Raw genomic sequence first — 17,376 nt, forward strand, 5'->3', positions numbered from 1 at the left:
TTTTTACATTCTAGTTATTCGACTGAAATTAAGAGGTTCACTTCACAGCATAACTCGTGAGCAAAATTTGCACGTTGCTTGTTTGATATTCATTGGCCTCTTTCCTTGTTTAAAACAAACATTTACAATATTGCAACATAACCAGCCAACCCCCGCCACCCACCAACCCTTGAGTTCGCGGATGGGGACTGATTTGCACTCCTTCCGTTAGTTAGCCTAGTGCCCGCTCACTTTTGCCAAGACCTGTCCAAAACTAAAATTTTGGCTACCCCACAGCGCTACACCAAAGACTGCTGTTTCCAACAGCATAGACTTAGGTGATATAGGGAGTGCTAGCCACTATTAAACCACCAAGTTTACTCTTCATGCTCGAGACTACAAAATGCAACTCTTCTGACACATGACAGTGTGTTAAGAATCAATTATGGTGATGTGTGTGAGAGATGCCCATTGCAGGACTCATGAGCTCGCAGGCGTCTCCAGTACACAGATTCATGTCATCACAGATGCCAGCAGCAGCCGCTGAGTGAGCGGTAAAGGTCAAGCATGTAAAGGTGTACATCCGCATCCGACCCACAGCCAGTTTTGACCATTGAATGCCTACCTGACCATCAGGTAACCTTTGCCATGTGCCCGATTTGATCTTGTTTAAATGTTTTTTATTGTAAATGTAACTATATGTAAAGCGATGTTGTATTGTTTCTTGCAGCCTGTTTTTGTATTACTCAAATGAAACACAAAACAATTCCCACCAATTCAAATAGCAGTTAAAACAAAATACAACCCAAGACAGATTATTGCAAATACTACTTGTGCTTACATTTTTAAACAATTGTAAGATTAACAGTTTCTTCTGGAAATGTGAGAGGATGGAAGGGTCTACTACTATTATTATTAAAAAATCTTCATTTATGATAAAATAATTGTCCAAATCCACTTCCATACATGCTCTCCATCTTAAAGCAGGGGGGAAAGTTTGAATACTGGGGTCTTAACTGCATTAAGATGAAATTTTTTTTTTCAGCAAACAATAAGTCTATTTCCCGTAAACAGATTTTTTTTTATCAGGTGTTTGCACGGTTAGGGGCAAAGGTTTGTTCTTATCTCTCATCACTTCTGTTGACAAATTGGTTAATGAAAATCAATATGACAACCACCATCAGAAAGCCAGAAACTTCATTAAAGATCTCATTACATTAAAGTAATTGACAAAAACTTGAATGTTTTACCCACATGGCCTAAAAGAACTGCTAAAGTTCAGAATTGGATTTTCATATTTTTGTAACAAAATCAGTGATGAATAACATTTCTGCCACTACACCACAAGGGGGAGAATAACAGATTCCTTGGAGAACATGCTCTTAATAAACAGTCCTCCCGATCGTTTACTATACACATTGAGGTAAGTCCACAACACATGCCTCATTAGATTCAGAATTTCAAGACTAAAATATGTGATCTTAAAATGCTTGGGTAAACTGGCCTTTTTACACAAGGTGGTATTTTTTGGCATGACATTAAATATGTGTTTGTGTTTGTCACAGATTCGCTCTGGCACACTGTCAGATTGAAAATACATCACCTCTAAACTGAACCTGGTGGACCTGGAGGGATCTGAAAGAATTTGCAAAACTGGGTTCAGTTCGTTTCTCCTCTTAGCATAACCATAAGTGCCTTACAGTTCACCAGGACACTGTTGAATGTGTACTGTCTGTCTCAGATATTAGCACTGTCTGCACTAGTTTATTAATCTTGGCAAATTCCTCAAATGTTTACTTTTTTTCACTCTTTGTTTTTTGCTCTAATCAGAAAATCAAGTCCAAAGAGAGGTTGTGTAGATCAACAAGTCCATGTCTTTCCTGGAGCAGGTAATCTTGGCTCTAGCAACTGACAGCTGTAGGGAACATGTTCCCTTCAGACTGAGTAAACTTACCCACGCTCTCAAAGACTCGCTCGGTCAGTGTGCTCCTGCAGTTTGTGCTCCCATAGTAGTTCACCAACAAACCCACATTAGTCAAAAGTTTAGCAATAGCAGAAGCTACAGAACAGAATACAGCCACAGATCGTCAACATATAAACCATCATTTTGAACAATGGGAAAAATCTTCCATTTCTGAAGAAAAATAAATAAATATATATAATAATTAATGTAACATGTCTGACTTGATTTCTCTTACTGTTACTACACAGGAGGAAGCTGAAACGCAGTGCTTGTGGTCATAATATCAAAAAGTAGATTTCACTAATTCGGTTCAAAAAGTGAAACTTGTATATTATATTAATTCATTACACACAGACTGATATATTTCAAATGTTTATTTCTTTTAATTTTGATTATTATAACGAAGGAAAATAACCCATAATTCAGTATCTCAGAAAATGTGAATATTACTTAAGACCAACACAAAAAGGATGTTTAGAAATCTTGGCCAACTGGAAAGTATGAACATGGAAAAGTATGAGCATGTACAGCACTCAATACTTAGTTGGGTCACCTTTTGCCTGAATTACAGCAGCAATGCGGCGTGGCATGGAGTCGATCAGTCTGTGGCACTGCTCAGGTGTTATGAGAGCCCAGGTTGCTCTGACAGTGGCCTTCAGCTCTTCTACATTCTTGGGTCTGTCAAATCGCATCTTCCTCTTCACAATACCCCATAGATTTTCTATGGGGTTAAGGTCAGGCGAGTTTGCAGGCCAATTAAGAACAGGGATACCATGGTCCTTAAACCAGGTACTGGTAACTTTGGCACTGTGTGCAGGTGCCAAGTCCTGTTGGAAAATGAAATCTGCATCTCCATAAAGTTGGTCAGCAGCAGGAAGCATGAAGTGCTCTAAAACTTCCTAGTATACGGCTGCGTTGACCTTGGACCTCAGAAAAAACAGTAGACGAACTCCAGCAGATGACATGGCACCTCAAACCCTCACTGACTGAGCAAACTTTACACTGACCCTCAAGCAACGTGGATTGTGTGCCTCTCCTCTCTTCCTCCAGACTCTGGGACCCTGATTTCCAAAGGAAATGCAAAATTTACTTTCATCAGAGAACATAACTTTGGACCACTCTGCAGCAGTCCAGTCCTTAATGTCTTTAGCCCAGGCAAAACGCTTCTGATGCTGTCTGTTGTTCGAGAGTGGCTTGACACAAGAAATGCGACAGCTGAAACCCATGTCTTACATATGTCTGTGCGTAGTGGTTCTTGAAGCACTGACTCCAGCCGCAGGCCACTCGTGAATCTCCCCCACATTTTTGAATGGGTTTCGTTTCACAATCCTCTCCCGGCAACGGTTATCCCTATTGCTTGTACACATTTTTTTCTACAACCTTTTCCTTCCCTTCGCCTCTTTATTAATGTGCTTGGAAACAGAGCTCTGGGACACAGGTGTCTTCAATATTGAACCTTTTCACAATATTCTAATTTTCTGAGATACTGAATTTGGGATTTTCCTTAGTTGTCAGTTATAATCATCAAAATTAAAATAAATAAACATTTGAAATCTATAAGTCTGTGTGTAATGAATTGATATAATATACAAGTTTCACCTTTTGAATGGAATTGAAATAAATCAACTTGATATTCAAATTATATGACCAGTATATGGTGAAGCAGCACTAATTGGGATGGTGGCATTTTTTAAATAATAATTTATCAACTGAGACATGTTAGTTCAGTCTAAAAAAAAAAAAACTTGTGTCTCTTGGCAGTTTTCAACTCTTCGCTTTGCCACCAGAATGAAATGTGTGCAGACAAAGCCATCAATAATGTCGAACCAGTGGTAAGATTTTAAAAAGCTAATACTCTAATCATCTAATAATAATAACTAAAAAAGATTCATGCGCACATTTAACTGAACCATAACAGTTTAATACAGAAAATGATTAAAACTGTGACTCTTTATCAAGCTTCAGATGCAAAGACTAGAGAAAGAAATCAAGTTTCTTAAGGAGGAGTGGTCAATGTATAACACACTGGTGAGTACATGCATACATACATACAGGTGCTTCTCAATAAATTAGAATATGGAGGAAAAGTTCATTTATTACTGTAATTCAACTCAAATTGTGAAACTCATGTAATAAATTCAATGCACACAGACTGAAGTAGTTTAAGTCTTTGGTTCTTTAAATTGTGATGATTTTGGCTCACATTTAACAAAAAAAAACATCAATTCACTATCTCAACAAATTAGAAAACTTCATAAGACCAATGATAATTTTTGTGAATAGTTGGCCTTCTGGAAAGTATGTTCATTTACTGTACATGTACTCAATACTTGGTAGGGGCTCCTTTGACAGTGGCCTTTAGCTCATCTGCATTGTTTGGTCTCATGTTTCTTATTTTCCTCTTGACAATACCCCAGAGATTCTCTATGGGGTTCAGGTCTGGGGAGTTTGCTGGCCAGTCAAGCACACCAACACCATGGTCATTTAACCAACGTTTGGTGCTTTTGGCAGTGTGGACAGGTACCAAATCCTGCTGGAAAATGAAATCAGCATCTTCTAAAAGCTGTTCAGCAGAAGGAAGCATGAAAGTGCTCCAACATTTCTTGGTAAATGAGTGCAGTGACTTTGGTTTTCAAAAACACAATGGACCAACACCAACAGATGACATTGCACCCCAAATCATCACAGACTGTGGAAAGTTAACACTGGTTTTCAAGAAACTTGGGCTATGAGCTTCTCCACCCTTCCTCCAGACTCTAGGACCTTGGTTTCCAAATGAAATACAAAACTTGCTCTCATCTGAAAAGAGGACTTTGGACCAATGGCAACAGTTAATTTATTCTTCTACTTAGCCAAGGTAAGACGCCTCTGACATCGTTTGGGGTTCAGGAGTGGCCTAACAAGAGGAATACGACAACTGTAGAAAAATTCCTTGACACGTTTGTGTGGGGTTGTTCTTAATGACTTGAACCCAGCCTCAGTGCATTCCTTGTGAAGTTCTCTAAAATTCTTGAATCCAGTTTGCTTGACAATCCTCATAAGGCTGCAGTTCTCTCAGTTGGTTGTGCATCTTTTTTTTTTCACATTTCGTTCCACTCAACCTTCTGTTAACATGCTTGGATACAGCACTCTGTGAACAGCCAGCTTATTGGCAATTCATTTTTGTGACTTACACTCCTTGTGAAGGGTGTCAATGAATGTCAGGGACCCTTTTGCAGGCTCAGGAAAGCTTTGAAGGTGTTTTAATTGATAAGCTGATTGGCATGTCAACATATCCTAATTTGTTAAGATTGTGAATTGATGGGTTTTTATTAAATGTGAGCCAAAATCATCACAATTTAAATAACCAAAGACTTATAGACTACTTCAGTCTGTGTGTATTGAATTTATTTAATACATGAGTTTCACAATTTGAGTTGAATTACTGAAATAAATGCACTTTTCCTTGACATTCTAATTTATCGAGATGTAACTGTACATCCAAAATCTGATGCTTTTTACATACCACAATTATCCCATCAACAAATGACCACTAATTTTGGGTTTCCCAAACTTTAATGTGCTATTTACTTGTAGACTAATCTGGTTGGAGTTTCTAATGAGATCCTTTCAGAGACGAAGGTTGTGGAAGGGAGGAGTCCGGTGCAGAGATACCTTTTTGGTAGGGATGTAACGATTAACCGTGAGCTGGTTGAAAATTGATTAAAATGTGTGATGATTCAAATCGGTTGAGATGCTAAACAAATCGCGATTCATTTAGGGGTAGGAGTTTACATGAATGTATGTCTGAGGGGAACTTAATGTCTTTAAAAGTTTAGATGCTATTTTTCCTTGTTATCTTGCCTCTGTGTAATGCATTTTAATGTTCATAAGTGCAGTGCTGCTTTGTTTACAGCAGAAAACAAGGAAAACAAAGAAATGCTGCCACCTGATGACAGGGAGTGAATCTGCGTCTCATTCAGCTCGTCCGCTGTTTCATAAAGATAGTTTTATGTATGGTTTCACAAAACTGAAGTAAAAACATTGTTTTTGCATCAAAATTTAGAAATTATACAATATAATTTAGATTAAAAACTGCTCATGTTGCATGTATGTAGCACCTTTGTTTGGATCATGATTAGAATGTTCACCTCTAATTTTAAACGGAAAGAGCACAAAGTCTTACAAAAGAGCAATAAAATGCAAGCACTATATTAGTATATTATTATAGTTATATTTCAGTTTCACAAAGAAATATACAGCATTTTGTCCAAGCTATAAACTAGGACACATTTAATTGTGAAATCAAAACCGTGAATCAAATCGTGAGTTGAGCGAATCGTTACATCCCTACTTTATGGATTACTGGATGAGATCCCTGTAAACACCATAGTGTATATGTCAATGCTTCAAATATTCAAGTTCACCTTTTCATGAATCAATCTTATTAAAAAATAAATGATTGAATGTTTCAAATTGTGAGCATTACACAAATTCAGTGTGCTGTAGTAGAGATGGAGAGGTGTGGATATGGCCTTGGTTTAAGCTAACTCTTCACAGAGACATCAGCGAGCTGTGTCACGTAAAGCAAGAAAAGACAAAAAGATTGACACTTTACAATACATTTTCCACTTCAAGAAAACCACAGTTCGCTCTAATCAGAGGCAAAAACAACCCCAATACATCAGGTTTTTAAATGAAAAGTAAACTTTATTATTCATGAACCACAAAATAGACTTCTTTGGTTGTACAAATTCACTAGTTACAGTCCTGAATGAGCTCTATCCCCAGACCTTTAGTCCCACCTTCCCCTTTAGCGCAAAAAAACATCCCCAACAATAAATCAAGACAAGAAAACAACAAGAGATCAAACTCTTCTGTTTTGAAAAAGTAAAAATGTAGTGAATCCCATTATCCCATCAGTTAAAGAAAACCAACTCTTCCCCCCCCCATCAAACTACAGTTTAAAAAGAAAATACAATGAGCAATCCCAAACTGTTATTAAACTGAATTTCAGTTGATAAGAGCAACACAAAAGCTAAGATTAGTAAAAAAAAAAAAAAAAAAAGTAATGTTTGACCGGTTCACCGGAGCACAGTGTTGATGGCAGCTATGGTGAACAACTGATTTGAGAACAGTGAAATTAAACTGTTTACTTGAAGGAATAATAATATAAGTCATCACGCAGGATTGACAGTAAAATTGCAAGATTGCATTAAGCCATTATACAAACACAGGGATCAGTCAGTCAAGACCCTGGTAGAAACATCTACACCCTTCAGACTTTAGTTTGATCTTGGGGCAGAAAGGCTCAGATTTGATTTTTGCTTCTTTTTTCTTTTTTAGCATTTATACATTATTCACACGAGCTTTTCAGTGGCTTTAAAAGTTCAACTATTTAAAATGTAGATTAGAAAACATCTACTACCTTCACACAACCGCAGGAACAAGAGAAAGAAAAGATATGTGCAAGATTTGTAGATGTTTTTAGAGACCAAATGTTCTCTCCAAATTTCCTCCTCCCACACCCAATGTGGTACCTTATGCTTATGGAGAGGAAATGTTATGTCTGGTGAATGATGGGTTGTCAAAGAGTGATATTCTCAAGTCTGGTCACTCTGTGTAGAAATGATTCAATGTATAGATGGCCCAGAACAAGATGCAGAATTAAAATGGAGAATACATTTTTGTGTCCTTGAGGAAGAAGATCACCAAAGGAACAAAAATCTTATAAAACCATTATCCACGTCATTTTATTCTCCTAGTCCAGTAAAGGAAGACGAGATCAATTAAAAGGTTTCCAACAACGCTACTCAATTCAGTAGCTCAGTCTTTATGATATGGCATGATCATACAGATTAGGAAAAGGTTGATAGTAGATCTTTAAATAAGGTCAGATGCAATTAAAAAAAAATATTACATTCATTTGCATCACCTTAAAAAAGAAATTTAGCTTCGAAACTGATATGGATAGAAAATGGGAAATAAAGCTTTACGCCAAGGCCTCATTTTCATTTTTAAAATTCTGCGTGCAAGAAAATGTATCCCAAACCCAAAAATCTAAATTAGTCACAAAATCACAAGTAATCATCTTATATATATGTCCAAAAGCTTCAATTTGTTCCTCTATTGTATTGGAATCCCATAGATTAAAAACAGTATATTACATTAATAAATTACATTTATAAGGAATAAAAACTTTTTCTCTGATTGTGAATTAAAGCAACAAGAGTGAAAGTCTGGATTAAATGGGGCAGTGAAGGTAGCAGTGTGTCATCTGCAAAGTGAATCTCCCAAAAAATGAGCACAGTTACATTAAATAACTCCTTTTCTACCTTTCCACATTTTCATCTCTAGAGGAGGTTTTAAAAGTGTTTACAAACGAAACGCATAGAATCTCTTAAAATAACTATGCTTCTAAAATGCCAACAGACAGAAAAACAGGGTAAAATAGGTAAACCAATCGGCCATCCTCTGGACCTCTCATAGTAAAATCTGAGCAACCCTTTTCAACTGACTACTGTTTGGGAGACTCACCTCCTAACGCGTGTTGTCAGCACTGAAATAAGAGTGGTATAATATCGGTGTACAATGTGTATTTCAGAGCATTCTATGCCGTGTTTGGCATCTCTCAGCATTAGATGATCACTATGTGTGTTTTATCTTCACAGTTCAGATGCAGTAGTGTGTGAGTGTACGGTTATGTGGGCACTGGAGCCTCCAGGCTGTGGCGGCCCTGTCGTAGTTTGCGCTTGTTACTGTAGAGAGCCATCTCCTCTAGAGCAGATGTTGTGGCCACAGAAACTTCTGGATCTACAACAGACACTGAAAGGAGAGACAAATGTGTTAAATATTGCTCTGTCAGAGAAGCTGCCGTATTTCACGCTCAAGCTTTGCACAAGCAAACAGCCCTTCATCCACAGAAAAACTGACAGCTTTTATAAATGATAATGTCCTGCTTTTATTTATTCTATACCATCCCCTTGTATTTAAATGCATATCGATTTCAGTTTATAACCCACACACTCCCGCAAAGCAGTGATTCAGGCAAGCCATTCGGTGCATAAGCTGAAAGGCAGAGCTGCACACCATGCAGGAAAACCCCTGCAGAGAAATGATCACATTTGTACACCTTTCGACCACACTGTTATTGATATCAGAAGCACACAGGTAATACACACACACACACACGCACTGTACAGCTATGCCCCCTGGATTATTAAATTAATCCCTATTTTAATCTCCTCTTAGACATACAAACAACAGGTTCACCAATTTTTCAAAACTTATAACATGCAAACTGCAAAAATTATGTTAGTATTTTTACAGCTAATTACATTTTATGACCTTTGAAGATAGCTTAATTATGCACAATATGTTGGTCCCATATCAGTTAATGGCTTAATATTATTAAGGCATATCATTTTGATGCAGAAATATCATCATCTCAAATTTAAGTTTATCTTTGAAAAAAAGCATTTAATGACACTGTTAAATGTTATCTTTATATTTTCTAACTGAAATATCAATTTCATACTGTAAATTTGAATAACATTTAAAAATACAGTGGATCCTAGACCTAGATTGTGTCAACTCTGTCAAACAGAAGAGTAGATGTTTAAATCTTCATCCCTTGTAACACGTATTATGGCAAACTGCAGCATCTGGCATCACATTCAGAGGGGTAGAATTGACATGCAGTTCTAGGGCTCGGCGAAATGGCCAAAAAAAAAAAAAAAAAAAATTATCTATTTTTTAGCTGTATTGCGTATATATCTCTGAAAAAAAAAATCTATGTTTTTTTTTTTTATGTTTTTTTAGTGCTGGGCAATCATTATTACATTTTTTAAATTGTGATTAATTGCATGATTGTCTGCAACTGATCGCAGTTAATGCATTATACACAAAACTAATAATGCATTTAAAAGTAGTGTATTGTGCACTTTTTTCTCTTTTGTGCGGAATGTGGGAGAATAATTGGGGTGTTCTCACACTCGGCAATCTTAGCCCCCAAAGCCTGGTTCGTTTGACTAGCATGATCACTCTGTTTAGCAGTCCCTGGCTTGGTTGGAAGAGGTGGGCCAGAGCGCGGTTCAGTTGTTAGATCAGTGAGTGTGAGTGCTAACCTCGCCAGAGTGCAGATCTTCTGATACGTGCAAAAGCATATTTCTGAGCGGCAAAAGTATTGTGTAATATTGTGAGAGGGCCGTGTGTTACCACGTCCCATACAACTAAAAATAATAAAATTAACAAAACGATGCACTCCACTGTGCTTCTCTGCTGTCTTCAATGTGCAATTGGAAACTTCCTATTTCCCATTTATGAAGACGTGATTACGAGCTTATTGCATTCTTTTCTGTTAAAAATAACAGTGAACATGTAGGCTATGTTAGTATATTATATGCAAAAAAAAGGGTTAAAATGAGTTTACATTTTAACATGGTAAAATTACAATTTAAAAACAAAAATAAAATAATGTGTTTAAAGCAGAAGTTAAATTCACTACTCCAAAAATTTAAATAAAAGCACAGCATGCAAGGCACTCTCTTCAGACTTTAAGGCTCGTCAGATACTGACAGCAAAATGGAAATATTTCCATGAATTTCTAATGTTTACAGATGGAGAATATACCAATGAAACTTAAGTTATGCACTGAGAAAAACACCACATCTCTGTCAGCAAAACATGTATCTGTCAGCGCATTGGACTGGTCAAAGTCACTTTAAACTATATATTTTCTATATCTCATGAGTTATTTTAAAAAGCCTTTAATATAAAGCACAAACTAGATTATGTACTCATTGCCTCATTCCATATCGCTTGTAAAAAATATATATATCGAAAACCCATATATCGCCCAGCCCTATGCAGTTCATGTCATACAGATGTGTTTCAGGTAAAAGCATTTGCCAGACGTTAGAGAAATTGCCCATTTTGAAAAATTGGTAGAACTCTTAACCGAGTAACCTTGATAGACTAAAAACAAGTTGAAGGATGAAAGCAAAGAGAAACCCACTGTTCATCAGAACCTTAACTCATTTTGAAGAAACTAGTTTATAAACAAGTGCAGTACAGCAGAAAAACCAATGCATATGCACACACACACAAACACACACAAATCTCCTACCAAAATTACTGTAGAAGAGCACTTATCCAAAGATGTCGCCTGTATCACAAGAGGACAATAACTGTGAGCCAAGTACTAGTGAACAGCACATAAAGATACCCTGTAGACTAGAGCACTGACCCACAAATATCGAGGATCTTACCTGGGTTATCATCCATGAAGTGCACATCATCGCCTGCACCAGAAGACTGCAAGAGAGAGACAGAATGTGAGAGAAGGAAACCTTTTCATTCCCATTTCCTTCTGGCAGGATAGACAATTGAAAGAGTGAAACCTTTAGGTGTCTCCCAAGAATAGCTCTTTTTGGCTGAAATGCAAAAATGCTGGCTATAAATAATTTCTCATTGATTCTAAAAGACAAAAATAGATGAGAAGATGAGGTTACTTGGATCAACAGGCTCTCGACATATGAACCACAGAGCTGTTCTGGGAGACGCCGCTTCACCTTCAGCTGACCAAAAAGCACTTTGTAGGGGACCACTGCTGTGGACAGATTTAAAACGCCTCAGATTCCTTTTTTATGTCCATAAGCCCTGAAAAATCTGATGTGGTGTTATAGGATTGGCCTTATAATAATGATAAATACCCCAATAACCATCCACAACAAGACCTTTTCCATCTCTTCACCTGCTAATTTTAAGAACTGCAAGAAAATGTATAATATGCCATTATCTGCTTTTCACAAAGTCCACTTAAAACATCACACAACAGCCTTTTCAAACACAACATGAACATGCTGTATAAACCTTCACCCCTACCAAAAACATGGTGCCAACAAGTTCCTTTTCATTTTTTGGCGAAGGCTCAAAAATCCCTTGGAAAAACCCTGAGAGCTGTATTAAATAATCCCAGTCAGGGTGAAGGTGCTTCTTCACACATTTAATCACATAACACAACATAAATACTAACACAGCCAAAACATGGAAGTCTCAAAAGGCCACCAAATAACATAAGGATTCACCAGGCTTCCTGTACACTGCTTCGCTTGAATACTGTGTGCAGTAAATTAAGATTGACTAGCCGTTTCTAACATAATCAAACAAGACAAACAGAAGAATTTAAAGGTGATTTTAAATGGGAACTTGCACTACCAGTTTTTGAAAGAAAAATGTAAACAGCACTGTGAAAGAGTATTACAATTTTAAAAAGTATGTTCTCTATTTTAATATCTTTTAAAATGTAATTTTAAAAGATTGAATTTCATTCATTCCTCCAGTCTTCAGTGTTACGTGATCCTTTAGAAATCATTCTAATAGGCTGGTTTGCTGTTCAAAAAAAAAAAAACATTTCAATTTAAATTCAATTAAGATGAACAAAAAGTTAAAAAGAACAGCATTTATTTAAAATCTTATTGACCCCAAAGTTTTAAACAGTGTATGTTTGTAATATATACCATTGTACGCTTTCTTGATGTTATTACTAAACTTAAATGACATGTTTTACGCATTCAATAGCTAGTTGTAACATTTACCATTTCTGCCAAAATGGTAGTATAGTGTGGCTATCGTGAGGGAAACACAAAATTCCAGTTAAGCTAAAAAGTTTTGGCTGCATATCTGAGAGGAGAAAAGCAGTCAACTGCTTGAGAATAAAAATGACAAAATATAAAAACATTTGTTTTAATTACGCAAAATATTTTAAATATAAAAATACACAAAATAAGTTTTTATTTGATAGTACAACTGTTATCTGTCACTTTGGTTACAGGCTTTATTCAAGGCCACCATGAGTTAGAGAAGAGGACTGTATGAGTTGCCTGAACATACAGACAGTATATTTTCTGTCTTAAAAGGACAATGTGAGAGTCACAGCTGTTATGAGCAAAAATCAGCCCCATATCTGACATTGTCACTGTAGACTAAAGACACATTATTTCAGATACACTTACCAATTAAATAATGCAGGTCTTAAAAACGTGCTTCACCCAATATCAATACAATTTGAAAAATGTTCTGCTCAGCAAACCAGTGCATTAATTATACCTTTCAAAGAAAGATTTTACTGATTGTTAGTCGCTGAAATAATCCAGATTAAGCTATTTTGATTGTCAAGGGATATACTTAAAACATAAAAAACCTTAAATGCTAAATTTACATTCATGATTTTGAGGGTTTTATTTAATTTCACAAGACAATTTAGAATTGTGCCAGTCTGACAGATTTGGTGGTCTTTTGGTCTGGTATTAGAGAAACTGTATTGGAAATTACTTCACCCCACATGCCCAATTTCCCTTCATACAAAGATCCAGAAACACAACCACACAACACCAAGAGCGAGAAACACAATGTTCCTTTGTTCCCATGACCCCCTGCGTCCCCAGTGGAACCGACTCTCCCAGTGACACCACGTGCAACAGCCAAATTCAGCTCTTTTACTCAACTGGACAGTCAAAAACATGGCCTTCAGACGTGCTGCAGGAGTCAGACCGGATTGGCCTAATGTGTGTTATTAGCTGCTGTCTGAGGGTGAGTGCACGAGGCTGTACACAGAGCAGAGGGAGGGAGAGGACGATGCAAAAACTTTTCCTTTTGAGTGTTTTAGGTGCATTAGTATGTTATTTCATATTTTGGTTGAATGCAAAGCCCATGGACCAAACTGTAAACCCCACCTCTACACTACATCCACATAGCCAGAAGTATTGACAATATGGTATTGACAATATAAGTAGATTAAGAACAGGATGTGTTTTAAGCTGTGGAAATCATCCTCGGAGCCAAAAACTAAACCAATAAGATCGAAAGAGTGAAACCTTTAGGTGTCTCCCAAGAATAGCTCTTTTTGGCTGAAATGCAAAAATGCTGGCTATAAATAATTTCTCATTGATTCTAAAAGACAAATATAGATGAGAAGATGAGGTTACTTGGATCAACAGGCTCTCGACATATGAACCACAGAGCTGTTCTGGGAGACGCCGCTTCACCTTCAGCTGACCAAAAAGCACTTTGTAGGGGACCACTGCTGTGACCAATAAGATTCTTAAAAAAAAACATTTCAATTTAAATTCAATTAAGATGAACAAAAAGTTAAAAAGAACAGCATTTATTTGAAATCAATAATGATGCTTAAAGCAGCATTAACACGAAAGACCACTCATGCTGGCGAGTACAGGGCCCCTAATAGTTAACAATTTTGAACTAGCTATCAGAAGGGCCAGGGAGAGGAGAAGCAGGGGAGCAGGGACAGCCAGGAGGACAGGGGTGACTCCTTGACGCTCTGCATGCAGGCAATACCTGAATGTCGTAAACGGGTTTGGAAGAAGGAATGGCAGCAAATTGTCGGTAGTCAAACTTCTTTTCTGACAGGGACTAAAAGGACAGCAAATAGGCATAAGCAGTGGAGAGATGGAGAGAAAGAGGGGGGAAATCAATATTACAAAAAGAGAGATGGCCGGATGGATGGAGGAAAGGAAGGACAGAGGGTGAGAAGCAGAGATGTGTAAATGTACAAGAAAAGAAGGAGAAAGGACAACAAAGAAAACAGATAAAGGAGAAGTTCATGGATGTTGCTCTATATGCTATGGACACGACTGTTAAATTGTTTACAACTGAGTAAACAATTACTTCAACGAAAGTAAAAAAAAAAAAAAAAAAAAGAGGATGGTTTGACATCCTACTAAGTGGATTAGTCTAACAAAACAACATCAACTAAATGAAAAAAAAAAACAACAACAAAAAAAAAACAATTGTGTCATACCGGTCTGCCTGGTGAAGTCACTGCCCGTGGACTGATATCTGTTTAAGAAACAACAATGCATAAATTTAACACCACAGACTTTTAAAAATGACCCAGTAACACACAATAGAGTATGAAAACAGAGCCCGGCATTGTGGCACTCTCTTTCAGAAAAGGTAAATGAGATGTTCACCTTCCATTGGTGTTGGAGAGGGTGTGGGCGCAGGGGACGGGGACTCTGACAGCTGATCCAACGTCCCACGCTTCTTCCCCTCTTTAGACTTAGCAATGACCATCTGGGCCTTCAAAGCGTCCTGCTCCAGAGACTTCATCCTGGAGAGAGAGTGAGACAGAGTGAGACACAGAGAGTGATAGGAGAAATGCAAACGGTGCGTGGAGAGAGACAGGATGAGAGGTGAAAGATAAGCAGAGGTGCTGTGCACAGTCATTGGTTAATACAGGAGAAGTTAATTTGATGGAGGCTGTCAAAAAATGTAGCAAAAGTTATGAAAGAATCACACAAACTAGAGATGCACCAATTAGCTTTCATGCTGTAAAACAAACATGAAAGCTCAAGGGGGAAGTATACTCTATAGGCATTATATGACCACTGAGGAATCAACCATGAATGCACCATTAAAGGGATAATTCACCCAATTTGCAAGTCTTATGACCTTCTTTTTTTCAGACCACAATTCAAACGTGCTTATCTAAATGACTGTGATTAGTGACCAGATTTAACAAAAAAAGATGCAAAAGTATCATCACAGAATGATCCCATTCAACTTATGACTTATTTCCCAAAGACATACAACAGGGTTTTGTAAAAAGACAAACCAAAATTATATTTATTACCAGTGAAAACCTGACCTTGGCCATTGGTTTGAGGTAGATGATGGCAGGTTTATAAGACTGTATTAGTGCAGGGTGAGTAGGTGAATACCTAATGACTCATTTAAGCCAAGAATATTAGCTCTGCCAAACTTTGTTAGATTACAGTTAGTTTCTGTATGTGCACACAGTCCATTCACAAGCTCATATTGCACACAAAAATGACTCAATCGTTCCAAAATCCCACGCTCTAAACTTTAACCAGTGTGTTGCTATTTCAGATTTAGCCAAACCTAAACATCACCTAAAAAAGCTATGTGATTAGTCAATGTGGACCAAACACTGCTGAAATAACTCACACATTTAAACTCAGTGAATAATGCTTTACTGAACATCGGCTACATGTGAAAACTGTCAAGTTTGAACACAGCTTCTATATGAAGGCAATCATGTGCTTTTAATGAAAGTCTTGGTGAAGACTATAATTAGTATCAGTGCACCTCTAATAAAATCAACTGCAAGCAGCTTGAATAATGGCAAGAAAAACACTTGTTATAAGGACAATACAGGACCTTTACTGGTACACAAATGAGTGCTAAAAGTGAGTGAGCAGAGAGGAGGAGGGAGTGAGCTACCAAAATAAATTATAAATGAAATAGCACACGTGAAGCAGCACACGTGGGTCTTGTATGACACGTTCATAGTTCAGAAAAAGCCACCACAAAATTGTTCACGCTTTACTACGCACTATAAAATGTCCACAAGCACCAAGCACCCCAAGCGGTGTCAAGCTTCACAGATAAGCCCCCATGATGCTTTCTGGCTGTTAAGGGCAGACCTGGGCTGACAGGAAGAGGAGCAGCAGGAATTGGGAAGGGCTGCAGCGCTGCCTAGAGATGCCCTCACACGGGACTGGTAAAGCCGCTTAGCCAGGTCTTGCTCATACTGCCTTACGTCCTCCTCTAGACCACAAGGCCTTGGGAGCAGCAAGTAAGAAAGTAGAGGGGATAGAAGACGGTACCACACAAAGAAAAGGAAAGAGAGGAAAAAGACTACAGATGAAAGAAAACACTGTGAAACAGACAGTAAACATTAAGAAGGGAAGGTCTACATTGAAACTCAGGGCCATCAAAGACAAATGCACAATATGAGATATGTATACAGAAATAAAATATATAATATATCTATTTCATGAATTCCTATGTCCAAAGAATGTGAAAATGTCTTTGAATGCCCCGTTCATCAAGGGGAAGACATGAGAAACTGGGTGAGCTTTTACTTAGAGCCTGGAGAAAAAGATGAGAATAAAACGCCACAAGTGGACAGCTCTTCAGAGATCAGAGTTACAGAGGAAAAGATGAGACTGGAGAGAGAAACACTCCTGATGTGATGTTATACCTGGCTGCTCTCCACATAGCCCTCTTCTCTGCCTCCAGGGCTCGTTTTTCAGCAGGCGACAGCTCCTTGTCCATGGCCACCGCAAGCTCTGGGCTCTGCATGCGCAATCGATCTTGTTGCCTACGCTCTGCTTTGGCCGTCCGAATGGGAGCCACAAATTCACCGGGATAAACTGGGATCAAACTGTTAAGACAAACACTGGGTCAAGCAATTCAAATATGTTTATAAAAAAACTATACAGTGTTGGGGTTTAGCATTCCTCACCCCGTCATGGAGTTGGGTCTCTGTTCCAGTCTGAAACTGTCTTCCATTGAATTCCGCTGAGAGTCTCCTTTACCATCCGCAGAGGAGGGACTGGATTGAAGAATGATAAATAAATACTTTTTACTATTTTATTATTATTAAATGGTTTGATTAACCATTCAAA

General features: G+C 37.7%; 1 protein-coding gene and 1 long non-coding RNA gene across 25 annotated transcripts in view; one reads left to right on the plus strand and one right to left on the minus strand.

The window, feature by feature from the left end:
• The first annotated feature begins 307 nt into the window (after positions 1 to 307).
• Positions 308 to 5,812, plus strand: LOC128016764 (uncharacterized). Of its 3 annotated transcripts, XR_008184281.1 has the most exons (6): positions 308 to 1,402; positions 1,545 to 1,636; positions 1,810 to 1,868; positions 3,704 to 3,774; positions 3,902 to 3,970; positions 4,360 to 5,812. It is a non-coding gene; the product is annotated as an uncharacterized LOC128016764 (long non-coding RNA). The 3 variants fall into 3 exon arrangements; XR_008184280.1 differs by having other exon boundaries at positions 1,545 to 1,868; XR_008184279.1 differs by lacking the exons at positions 308 to 1,402; positions 1,545 to 1,636; positions 1,810 to 1,868 and having other exon boundaries at positions 3,521 to 3,774.
• Positions 5,813 to 6,610: 798 nt separating this feature from the next.
• Positions 6,611 to 17,376, minus strand: part of LOC128016749 (protein scribble homolog) — a 72,810-nt gene continuing 62,044 nt past the window's right edge. For 14 of the 22 annotated variants that reach the window (XM_052601503.1, XM_052601502.1, XM_052601507.1 and 11 more), the window contains 8 exons: positions 17,214 to 17,303; positions 16,950 to 17,132; positions 16,390 to 16,527; positions 14,914 to 15,053; positions 14,742 to 14,779; positions 14,279 to 14,353; positions 11,191 to 11,236; positions 6,611 to 8,746 (listed from right to left, as the gene is read on the minus strand). In XM_052601503.1, the coding sequence (XP_052457463.1) occupies positions 8,622 to 8,746; positions 11,191 to 11,236; positions 14,279 to 14,353; positions 14,742 to 14,779; positions 14,914 to 15,053; positions 16,390 to 16,527; positions 16,950 to 17,132; positions 17,214 to 17,303 (835 nt within the window). In that variant the 3' untranslated portion in view covers positions 6,611 to 8,621. Of the gene's footprint in view, positions 8,747 to 11,048; positions 11,088 to 11,190; positions 11,237 to 14,278; positions 14,354 to 14,741; positions 14,780 to 14,913; positions 15,054 to 16,389; positions 16,528 to 16,949; positions 17,133 to 17,213; positions 17,304 to 17,376 lie in introns of all 22 variants that reach the window. The other 8 variants (XM_052601521.1, XM_052601522.1, XM_052601519.1 and 5 more) reach the window with 5 other exon arrangements.

Source organism: Carassius gibelio, chromosome A7, assembly GCF_023724105.1.
Source record: "Carassius gibelio isolate Cgi1373 ecotype wild population from Czech Republic chromosome A7, carGib1.2-hapl.c, whole genome shotgun sequence".
Lineage (NCBI taxonomy): Eukaryota > Metazoa > Chordata > Actinopteri > Cypriniformes > Cyprinidae > Carassius > Carassius gibelio.